Source organism: Stigmatopora nigra, chromosome 2, assembly GCF_051989575.1.
Source record: "Stigmatopora nigra isolate UIUO_SnigA chromosome 2, RoL_Snig_1.1, whole genome shotgun sequence".
Classification (NCBI taxonomy): Eukaryota; Metazoa; Chordata; class Actinopteri; order Syngnathiformes; family Syngnathidae; genus Stigmatopora; species Stigmatopora nigra.
In genome coordinates, this window is record NC_135509.1 from 12,399,046 (window position 1) to 12,410,972 (window position 11,927).

Genomic DNA, 11,927 nt, shown 5'->3' on the forward strand with positions numbered 1-11,927 from the left:
TTTTAAAAGGAAAATGTATCAATTGTATGTTCACCACCAAAAAACATTAATAAGTTATTTGCTTCTTCTTGTTTAGATGTACTGACATTTTGGCAATAATCCTGGGTGAATACTGAAATATAAATATGTTATCATTGCTTCATCATTATGCATAAGCTTGGAGAATGTCCCCGTCCCCCCCACCCCTCTTCTGTCTGGAGTTGACGGGCCAAGTGTGACTGAATTGCACGCCTGCATGTATTCCCAGTGTTCCCACAAGGATAAACTGAAGAGTGGGCAAATCCATAATAGAAAGTAGGCCAATGGACCAACTGCCGCTTCCCCTGACACTACTCCAATCCAAATCTTCTCTTTTTGACATAGATTTTCATATTTTGTTCTTTTTTTTCAGACGCTTGGCCATGACTACAGATTTTAAAAAGCAGCAGACGGGGTCACTCACAGACGGACTCAAGATCGCAAGATGAAGACAGATTTTTGAAGGTATTTTTCATCAGTTTACCCATCAGGTCTGCTTGTATCTCACCACATGAGAGTTAACCAGTTAGTTCTGTCATGTCTAGGATAAGCAGTCCATTTTTAAAAGGGTATGTGAAAAAGATTGCTCGCTCAGTGGAGCAAAAGATATATGTGGTGTTTATGCCTCCAGCGGCTTTTTCAAATGTAGCTGTCTGCTCACATCATTGAAATTGCCCAAACTTGGCTTGACACGAATACCTGCCAAGCCCAACAAAGAGCCAGCCTCTTAACAAGTTGATTCTCTCATCTGGAGCGTTTATGTCATGGTTGCCAATTTCAAGAAATGTGTCAAGGTGTTCCTGTAGTTTAACATGCGGGAGAACAACATCCTGCTGTGTTTTGTCTCACATTAGTATTTTGAGGTATTCCCTTCCTTGTGTCATGTCAGCGTTTGCATGTCAAGACCTCTGTGCTTGTGGAAACGTGTTGGAGTTCCACTATGGTATCCAAACCAGTTTTCATTGGCACACAGCAAATTATGCAAATATCATTGAATATGGCCCGCACAAAAAGCTTAAACTGGTCGTGCACTTCTCATCTTAAACACTCGATACTGGTAATGTCTTTACTTAAACAGCTTCTCCATTTGCATTGTGATCAAAACCTGACCACATGTGGAAATCAATGTAGGAAAATGCGTAGAAGTTCAGTATTTTGATTTACACAAACCTTTATGAAAAAAAAAACATAAAATAGATTGGACAAACTCATTCATTGTACTTCATATACTAATAAAAACAGCAATAGACAATGAAAACAAAAACAATCCGGTACAAATTAGAAATAAAAACCCAAACCAATATTCAAATCAATGATATAGTTTTAAAACTAAAATAATAATAATCCACGTAACAGCCAAGTCATACATTACATATTTGAACATTCAGCAGTTAGGGATACCCTTTAGTAAACAATAGCATTTCTAGTTTTGATTTAAGGGAACTGTTTGTTAAGTGAACAATTGTCTTTTAAAATTGCTCATAATATAAAGAGATCAAATTGGGAAATCACTCTTGATTCATTTTTTAGTAACACTTAAGTCTTTAAACCTTTAACAACTCAATGGTAAAGGTACCATTCATTTGCAGAAAAAACTGGGGAAGTGCATCAAAAAATAGATCCTGCAGATAGGATGGATGGTCCTTCCACAGGATTCAGTGATGCATTACCTTTATCGCCTCTCTCCTTGCTGACCTTGCCTACAATTTGACATTGCATTAACACTCTGAAGGCACCAACCACCCCCACACTTATCCGACAACACTGTCACACACACACGCACAGAAACCCAGAGGGTGTACTTCTACAGTATCGCTGAAAATAGTAGAAACCCAAGAGAAAGGTGGGTGGAACACAGAAAGGGTGTTTTGGCTTGGTGGCAAATGGCGGGGGTGTCACTTATCCATGCCTCGGGACAATATAGTGCTAAAATCCAGGACATCCAGATAAATACACACACATGCGACTTATGGTTATCAACGCCGGTCATCAAGTATAAGTGACCTAAAAAAATTAAAAAAAACATGAATTCCAACAACCAAAATCCCACCATTCAGATCAGAATCTAAAAGCTTGGATTAAGTCAATCACATTGTTCAGAACTGTATGAGAGAATCAACACAGAGGAAAAATAACAAATAGACCTCTCAAAGAGCACCAAGAAATCCAGCACTTTGGATATTTGTCCTTGACAATTTCCTACCAAATCCTTTCCCATCAAATTTTACAGTTGTACAGTTGCTTTAACAGTGGTTCATCGAGTAATCTACCGTCATACGGTCTGCTATTTTTCTCCATTTGCCCAAGTCATAGCTGCTTTTATTGTTCCACAACCATGCCCTCCCACTTTCTGGTCCTCAGAGCGTCCCTACCGCCTGCCTTTATCCGTACCGTGGCCAAACTGTGACAGTGAAACGCAGACGACAGGCAAACTCTAATCCAAGCCAGATGATGCAGAAAGATTGCTCTCGCCTTTTACCAAGAAGCCCATCATTATGTTCCTGTGTGTGTGTATTTGTTGAGAAGATTGGTCCTGGTGTATGAAACGAGAGTGAGGAGAAAAGCAGACAGTCAAAGGATTTTGGAACATTCTGGTGATACTCATTCAATCGCTTTCACTCTCAATTATTTCAGCTAGAAAGCCCAATCAATCTCATTTTACCCAAAAAGAAAATGAAGAATTTCTTCTGCCTCTTCCAGTTCAAATGGATTGGACATCATCGATTGCGACCAGTGAGTTAAACCCAGCTGCATGGGGTCGGTCCATTCTTTGTCAAACAACCCTAAAGTCAATAAAAGTCAGTGTTCCTCTGTTTTACTTAGGTAATTATGTCTGTCTGCTCTCGTAAAAACTTAACAAGTCTCCCTTTCCCTTGAGTCCACTTGTGGCTCAATTGTGCAGGTGCTGGAAATTGGGGGTTTAATGCTGTCAAGGACGAGTGAGACCTTAGAGGAGCAAACATAGCACATTAGCACGTCTGCCTCACAGTTCTGAGACCAAGGGTTCAATCCCCGGTGGATTCTGACCTTCCTGTTTGGAGTTTGCATGTTCTCGTGGGTTTTCTCCAGGCGTCCGGTTTCCTCTCACATCTAAAAAAAAAAACCTAATGCACCGTAAGATGTTCGGACACCTAAAATTGTCGCTGGTTTTCCATTCACTGGACGCCAATTCAGGGTGTCTTCCATCTGCTGCCTACAGTTGCCTGGGATATGCTCCAGCACCCTCTGTGAGTATAAGCGGTACAGAAAATGAATGAATACTAATGAGCCACATAATTTTTCTTCAGTGGACATTTTTACACTTAAAGCACAATTCCACAGCTGTGAATTGAGATTCACATTTTTTGCTCAAATTTCTCATACACAATTTCACCAACTCATTTACATGCAGCATTTCCTTCTTCCTGTTTGTTCTTGTTAACTCTTTGCACCTTCCCAGTGTAAAATAGGTCACATTTGATCTATTAATGGCTTTCCCGACTGGCGTATACATCACACATCACACACACACACACATACACACTCACACACACTGTTGAATGAGGCTGCAATAAGACTTTCCTTCTTGGGTCAACAGAGTTGAAAGCCTCAGATGTTCTTGCCATGAACTCATCCTTAAGCTTATTGAGCTAAAACATCTGGGCCCACGCTACATACTTTCTCTCCGCACTGAGCCTTGAGATGGTTCTTGAGGAATTGGCCATGCAGATTTGCCAAGCACATAATGGAGTTGTCTGGTGAGTGACAGCAGCTGAAAGGTTGCTGCTTTTACAGAATGGGAAAGAGCTTTCATTAATGGCTCTAATGTTATATAACCCAAGTTTTCCAACCCTCATAGTCAGGAATGTTTGCATATGTATGATTGAGTTTTTTTTTGTTGTAGAATATGCAATGTTTACTCCTCATATTTAAAAAAAAAACATAGTTGTATTCATTATCTCTCTATAACTTTTAATAATAGCTGACAAGAGTGGTAAACTAACATTTTAATGAGACTATTGCATGATTGGGATGTTGAATGTTTGAAGCAAAGCTGATAAATGTACAAAAAAAAAAATGGCGAGAGCGGCAGGCCCAGTGGGCCGGGGGGGCAGCCTGCTGTTCCCAGTAATAGGCTTCTTAGGGAATCTCATTAACAGGATGCCTTTAATCAGCATGTGAGAATACTCCACAGAAGGCCATGTCTCATTTTGATTATGCTGGTGTATAAATGAGCACCATGTTTCGTAACTAAAGAGCTGTTTTTTTTTTATGAATCTGACGTTTTAGATATATAGCTATAAATATATTGGATTTGACTGTCCTCAAAGGAAGTAATCTGATATAAGGTCAAAGAGTGTCACTTAATTTCTTACACAAAAGTATGGATAGGATCATACAAATGAGTTGCTAGTTATGCGCACATCTTTTTGACAGATTTTTGCATCCAGAACTCAAATATGAATTCATTCATTCATCATCGTGCATGCTGGCAGGGGGTTAGGGGGTGCTGGAGCCTATCCCAGCAGACTGTGGAGAAGGCAAACCACACCCTAGACCGGGGGTGCCGAACAAAGACCCAAAATTTCAAACTGTGAGGGTCAAAGAGCCACACCTTACATCAAAACCAGCATAAAAAATCCAACCTCCCAAATTATTAAAAATACATATCATTTATTATTTCTGTGCCCTGATACATTTGAGTGTTTTAAGAGTATAAAAATAAAAACATGAAATGAGGTAACAGTATACACAAAATATAATAAGAAGCAAAGAGTCACATTCTTCTTGGCCTGAACCCGCTTGCGGCTTGAGAGCCTCGTGTTCGCCACTCCTGCCCTAATTTTACTAGTTTTTAATCATCAATTTCAAACAAATAATGTCATACGTGAGTGTTTGAATATTTGTTTTTAAATTAGCTGTCGTTGCAGGCTTGCGTGGGCGTGTCTGTGTTGGGGGGGGGGGGGGGGCGAGGGGTCCAGTTGTGTATACGTTGCGAGGGCACCAAATTGGTTAGGTACGGCCCTGGTGGAACATGGCAATAACCTCCATTCACACGCACTCGTTTTTTCCAGTCTAAAAATGACTAAAAGGCAACGTGGCCGACGCGATCGTGTGCACAACAAACACACGTGTAGCCCATTGTCCCTTTTCTCCGTCATTAAACCTAGAAAAAGAGCAGATGAAGTGTAAACGTCATACGAATGAATGGACGATGTTGTCGCGCACATTGAACGTTTTTGGGGTGTCACCAAGACGACAAAAGTAGGTATAAAAGGTTACGCTTTGTAACACGTCTCTCACATGCTTCGGCCTATGTACTGCAAGACATTTTGAAAGGCCGTATGGTACGTAGTTTTATAGGTTGCTCCGAGATTCTTTGTCTTGAGTCGCCTGTTGTCAAAATTTTGGGGTTCCCCCTCATAAATCACGGCAAGACTGAAGTGGCGAGAGTTTGGATGTTTGGATCATTCGTGAGTATGACCGTATTGTACGCAAATATTCACTAATATTGGACCAGTCGTTTTCTTGTATGGGAAGGTATTGCACAAAAACAGGATAATGAATAGAATCTGTAAATATGATTTGCACAAAAGCAATTCGCACTGCAGAGCACTTATAAAGTGTTAACAAGGCTATTTTCGTGTTGATTTCCAACTCTTGACAAATATTTGGCTGCTCTATATCATTCATTTTTGAACCAATTATCCTCACAAGGGTTGGAGGGGGTGCCGGAGCTTATCCCAGCTGACTTCAGGTACCAGGAGTGGGACAAAACCCTGAATCGGTGGCCGGACAATCGCAGGGCCACTCAAGTCAGTGTCTTGCTTTTAGTGCCTAAATCTGGATGAGATAGGCTCTAGCACCCCTGCAACCTTTGTGAAGATAATGATTGAATGAATCACAGAATAATAGAGGCAAGACAGTTTATTTGAAAGGTTTGAAAAGATGCTTATAAAGAGGCAATATTATTATAATGTTAAATGACCCATATTGCCCCACCCAATAGTGCAGTGATTCTTTATGGTGTATAGTCCACCTTTCCCCCAAGCCAGGTGGGATAGGCTAATGGCGATGTTGATAAAGAATGATTACTCCTAGAAACGGAAGCGTTCCACATTATTTTAAATTGACTTTGAGTTATATTGCAATAGCAACTCTTTCATTGAAAATGCTAAAAGGCTTATTTTAGCCGTGGATGTCTTTATCCTACTTTTGTACATTACTCCCCAGGTTTGGCCCCCATGTGCTTGCTTACATGAGAGCAAATCCCAACCGGTAGTGGTTTCTCTTATGCTTGTCTGTGGGTACAGTTTGATGTTTTTTTTCGTTTTTTGCATTCTTCCAACAGATACAATGGCTTAAATTTATCCAAAATTTGATTGGGGTTAAGACAAAAATGGAGTCAATTCAGTCGTATTATCTTGCAGGCTGCAATCATACCGTAGTTGTAGAGAAAGTGAACTTTATATAGTGCTTTCAGAAATGTTGGAGTTGTAACAAAAGTACTGTTGTCAAAACATCTCAAATACAATGAAAATTCACCATATCTCCCTTCACAACAGGAAAAGTAGAAGTTTGCTGAAGAAGAGGCTCTTTCCATTCAACAATAAACGATGCGTACTCGCGTAGAGCCTGCCGTTTGCACACACCACGGATCTCATGTCGAATGTCCAGAGCACTACCAGCCTACTACCAGGTACTACAAAAAGGTAAGTGAAATCATTTGTTTTTTAATGGGAAAGCAACAATTGCCATTATTATTTTTATTATTACAATTGTCTATCTTGCTTGCTTAAACCACACTGTCATAATAAGCTGCGGAATACTCTTAATCAAACAGATGGCTTATCTATCGCTTGTGCTTTGACTGTGTGAGTCACACATCCTTACGCCCAATAAATTATCATGCATGGCTACATTTACATGCTATTACAAACTTTTAGCTTAAAGCTTTTCTAATTTGAATAGCCAATCATATTTAAACTGTCTGGTGTACTCCTTTGGATCGGTACATTCCTTTTGTGATCTCTGTATACTCTTGACTAGAAATTGGGTCTTTTTTTTGTGCTGTAGCCTATTCCATCGAATTCTAAGCAATAGGTGGGGTACACCAGATTTTTTTTCTTTCATTCTCTCGTCTCCCGATAAAATGAAGACTGCAGGGATACATTTTTTGGAGAGTAAAGAGCACTTATGTAGCTCTTTTTCAACTCCCGCTAGACTTCGTCAGGCTTTAGAACCGAGGGACCGTAATTAAAACCCATCTCAAGCAATGAGTTTGGCAGCTGAGCTCAAAAGGACCAGAGGAGTAATCAATAGCCCAGCTTCATTATGATTTAGCGTAGGTTTTTAACTGGATTTAAATCAATTTCCTTGGAGGGGATAAAGTACTAGTATGCAAATCTCCAAGTAGTTTTCAGTCTGGGTAAAGCGCAGTCTCTCAACATCCATAATGTATGCTTTGCCGATTATTTGCTAAGGGCGGAATTGTGGGAAGCCTCATAGGAATGTGTTGCTTCTTGCAGCAGTAGATGCTGAAAGGCTGCTACAGTACTGCCAAGGGCCTGTCCAATTATTAGCAAATAATCCTACGAGTCTACTACTATTTTTCTCCATTAGATTTCGCCTATTACATTTCCTAAGAAATCTTTATCAATTGAAATTTTGCGTGCTTGTTAAACTCTTTGCTGCTAAATTATTCGATGTTAAATTTCAGTCCCTTTAAGTGATATGTTTGTTTCACAGGCCAAGATACGAACGCAAACCTCAGGTGACTGTCTATCATGCATCAAGTACGTCATGTTACTCTTGAACGTCTTCTTTATAGTAAGTATTTCTCTTTTTGTCTCCTTACAATTTAATGCTTACCATGAAAATGAGTGTTGTTGTTTGAGAAAGTGAGTGAAGAATTGCATACAATTCAGACTGAACTATTTTGCTGTTTCATTTTTGCTTGGTAAAAGCCACTTATTTTCTCATTTCATTTATGTGATTAATATGACTGATTATTCTGCAAGAAAAAATTGATGAGCTGAGAGGATTCCGAGATAAATCCACATCAAACTTCTCATTAGAATAAATATTTGGTACGGAGGCCTCATTCAATCTGACCACAAATTCTGCTGAATGAACAGTTACAGAAGATTAATTTGAACCTTTTACAAAAAGACTGTAGAATGCACAGTTAAGCATTTACTTTTGTCCACCAGCTGCCGCCTTCTTATTGGCTGGAACCCTTAGCATTTATCTTGTCTGCCTAATGAGCCTCTCAGCATTCCAAAATACTTCTTAGGATGAAATTGTACAAGGGGCAAGTCAAGTCCTGCAAAATGAGTGCCAATGTTTTTGTGCTGCTGAGATACCTCAAAGTTCATTGTGTTTTTTTTTTTTAATCTACTCCCCACATTAAATTGCCCTTGTGTCCATTTGACCTAATACAGGGGTGTCAAACTCCCTTTGGTCTGCGGGCCGAATACAGCTTAATTTGAGATCAAGCGGGCCAGACCAGTAAACTCATTGCAAAATTACATTGAACTAACGATAAGCCCACTTTTTTTCCTTTGTATTAGTCACTAATCCTAATAATTAGTGCAAATAATTGAGTAAATTATCAAGGTTTATTAAAAGAATTTTCCTTTTACATTATGAACAAGAGAATAACATAAGAACATAAATAAATGTCAATTCATGTTGTCTGCACGTACTAAAACACTGCGGCCCCTAGCGGATAATACAAGAACTACACATTTTTTTAATACAATGCAGCTTTCTTCCCCGGGCCGTACCAAACCACCAGACGGGCCGGATCCGGCCCGCGGGCCGTATGTTTGACACCCCTGACCTAATACTTCAGTGAATTGCCTAATACGCTAATTTCAACTTTCCCAATCTTTACCTCATATCCCTTTTCAGGTGGCAGGAGTTTTGTTCGTCGGCGCGGGATTGATGTTCATTGTCGGCGATTCAGCTTTAGCTACAATTTTGCATCTGACGGAATTGCTAACTCAAACCATTTACTTTGTACTGGCAACTGGAGTCGCACTCTTCTTCCTGGGTTTTGTGGGCTGCTGCGGAACCCATCGCAACAATAGGGTCTTCCTCATCATTGTAAGTACATGTATGGTAGTTGTGGTCTTCTGCTTTGCCTAGAATACTTGATGCTTGCTAAACCTGATGCGCAAAACAACGTCAAATATGGGGTTGGGGTGTTTGATTGGCCTATTTGACTTTAATGAGAAAACCAGAGAGAATACTCCTATTGGATTTGGCTACAAAATGTTTATAACGGAGATTCACCTGCTCATAACAGTGGCGATCTTTACCAGAGGAGGTCTTTGCACATAAGTAGTATTAGGATCATGTAAAAATGGCACACCTAGGGTAAAATAAACCTCAAATCTGTTGCACAAAAGCAGATGAAGTTATTCTATGACCAAAAAAAACAACAACAAAAAACTGGCGACTTCTCTGCATGCCACCTGCTGCAGATCAGTTTTTTACAGACAGGATAAAATTAATTCATTAAACGCTATTGAGTGGATCTGCTCTCAGTACTGGCTTCTAAAAAAAATGGTGGCAGTCTAAACACGTGCATAGCACCATGCTGACCCCTGCCTGTAAGTACTCAACATCATATTCCGTCATGGTTCAATGAAGAGAAGAAACGTTAAACCCGATCAATCTACGCTGAAAAAAAAAATGTTGCCATTGAGAACTTGTTCCTAAACCCAAAAGCTCTTCAAACACATCTTCCTCCGGAGTTTAATGTCAAAAGGGTGTTTTTATTGGCTTAAGGTTACCACTGTCTTTACTCGCTGTGTCCTTTCCCTTTCGTTCCAGTTCTTCATATTAATGTGCGTGGTCTTAATAGTCGAGATGACTGGTTTGGGTGTGGTCGTTTCGGGTCGCGCAGAGGTAAACTCCAGTATCTGCTGATGTTTTCACAGAAAAATATTCATCATCCAGTGTGGCTTTTGGTTAATTGTATCTCTCCTCTGCCTGTTTTAGTTATATGAGGATTCGTTAGCTGACTCCATGAAGTTAAAGTATACGGCAGCCACTGATAAGAAATACATAAAAGCTTGGAATGCTATTATGAGGAAGGTATGTCCATTGTTGTATACAATAATGGCAAATGAGTTAACATGAACTTGTTGCCATTCACAGAAATACATGTCACATTCATTTTTATTGGGAAGGCCGCTGTTGCATGATTTTTCAGTGATGCGTTACGCTTTAAGGTAACAAATGCTTTTGTCTTCAGAAAGAATGCTGTGGCATAAGGGGTTATGCGGATTTTGACGCAGCGCCACACAGCTGTTGCAAGGAAGAAGGATGCGATCCCACAGACGCTGCAAACTGCTATGACGTGGTACTTTCTTTTGTCACTCACTTTGTCGGTCGGATCAGATGATAGCCAGTTGATTATTGCTGAGTCATCACTGCCTGGTTGGGGTCCTTTTTCAGACTTTTTTTTTTTTTTTAATCATTCTCGTTACTATGTCAAAAATATCTTTTTTTCTATGAAATGTTTCGGTTGCAAATGATGATGGCAAATTAAATGAATGGTAGTTTTAGACATTTCTGGGCGGTATATTTAGTGCCAATGAGAATACTACACTGTGGCCCATTCACATTCAGCCTAAAATGGTGATTTGAAACAGAGTTGGTAGCAACTGACACTGATTTAATTTCACAAACACCTGCTACCCAGGTGAGGTTTATGCTTAAAGCTTATTTGGGCTTATTTCCCCTCACTGTTCTTTTGTGTACTTGCAGGGTTGCTATGACAAGATCTATTCAGCTGCTGAACCTGTGATGTATTTAGGGGTTGCATTCTTTATCCTCGTACTGATCTTTCAGGTAAAGAGATTTTTTTTGTCCTGATATTTTCCCAAAAAGCTTAAAGGTTCTGTAACCTCAAATAAAAAAAGGTATACATTGCTGGATTGGGCAAAAGTAAAGAATTTTAAAAAACGGACCAGAGATTGAGCTCTTAATATTTTCATTCAAACTGATTTCATGTATTGAGGGGTGAAAAATCCTCCATTTGACGTTGCAGTATCTTTTAAAAATAATCACACGCAGCTCTTGTAGAGCTTTCTGTGTGGTCAGATCGCCCTCTAGCGGTGATGTGCAGATTTGATTATGTTCATTTGCCATTTCATTGTCTGATGTATAAAATGTTCCTCTGTTCTCCTCAGATTGTTGTCATGTCTGTCGCGATATGCCTCTTCAGGGGACTCCAACATGTCTAGGCTGGATGTATTTTCCCATGTCCATCTATGTGCTGCAGGGGACTGCGGGGGGAAAAAAGTACTTGATTGTATTTCAAATATATTCACATTTTCAGTCATGTATTCGTAATATACATGTACTCTAGCAAATTGTACTTTTTTAATATATAAAAATACCTGTAAACTAAAATCATGCTTTTATTCTCATGCATTACACATAGTATAAATTATAAATAAGTTCTAAAATAACTTTTTAACAATTATTTTATTTTTGACATAATATTTTTCAATGTATGCTCAAAATTGTCATTGTAAATTCCTCTGAGGGCATAAGTGCTATTTTATTATTAAGACTAATATTGAGTTTGTGTACTGCTTGGGTTTATGATAAAGAGTTATTTGTTATTTGCACTTGTACTTCAAGGCATTCTCTTGGAAGTTGTCACTGAAACCCATTTAGGAAATGTTGTGCTGTGTTTAATGTACACTAATAGCAATTCTTGCAATTATTGTGTAATGTTCAAAGTTTTGCTAAATAAAACAAAATACTAAAGTGGTAAGTCAGTAAGGGGCAGTGTTGTTTTGAGTTCTCAATTTTGGTTGAAAAAAATGCTATTAACGACAGCACAACAGTAAATTTGCAATTAACACAATTGTTACAAGTGTTCTAAAACATTTTATTACAGAAAA

General features: G+C 39.2%; 1 protein-coding gene across 3 annotated transcripts; it reads left to right on the plus strand.

Moving 5' to 3' along the window:
* Positions 1-2,813: 2,813 nt before the first annotated feature.
* LOC144215550 (tetraspanin-18-like) lies at positions 2,814-11,801 on the plus strand. Of its 3 annotated transcripts, XM_077744583.1 has the most exons (11): positions 2,814-3,087; positions 3,193-3,245; positions 3,596-3,755; positions 6,564-6,710; positions 7,747-7,827; positions 8,914-9,108; positions 9,841-9,915; positions 10,009-10,104; positions 10,265-10,372; positions 10,780-10,863; positions 11,205-11,801. In XM_077744583.1, the coding sequence occupies exons 4-11, from the start codon at positions 6,615-6,617 to the stop codon at positions 11,256-11,258; spliced, it is 789 nt and encodes a 262-aa protein (XP_077600709.1). In that variant the 5' UTR covers positions 2,814-3,087; positions 3,193-3,245; positions 3,596-3,755; positions 6,564-6,614; the 3' UTR covers positions 11,259-11,801. The 3 variants fall into 3 exon arrangements, with proteins under 3 accessions (XP_077600709.1, XP_077600716.1, XP_077600700.1); XM_077744590.1 differs by lacking the exons at positions 2,814-3,087; positions 3,193-3,245; positions 3,596-3,755 and adding an exon at positions 5,118-5,262; XM_077744574.1 differs by lacking the exons at positions 2,814-3,087; positions 3,193-3,245; positions 3,596-3,755 and adding an exon at positions 5,283-5,471.
* Positions 11,802-11,927: the final 126 nt, after the last annotated feature.

Excerpts from the sequence above, each read along its gene's own strand:
- LOC144215550 (XM_077744583.1), top strand. The coding sequence starts at position 6,615 with ATGCGTACTCGCGTAGAGCCTGCCGTTTGCACACACCACGGATCTCAT. Across the intron at positions 6,711-7,746 it reads CTACCAGGTACTACAAAAAG|GCCAAGATACGAACGCAAAC; the intron begins GTAAGTGAAATC and ends TTTGTTTCACAG. Across the intron at positions 9,109-9,840 it reads ATAGGGTCTTCCTCATCATT|TTCTTCATATTAATGTGCGT; the intron begins GTAAGTACATGT and ends CTTTCGTTCCAG.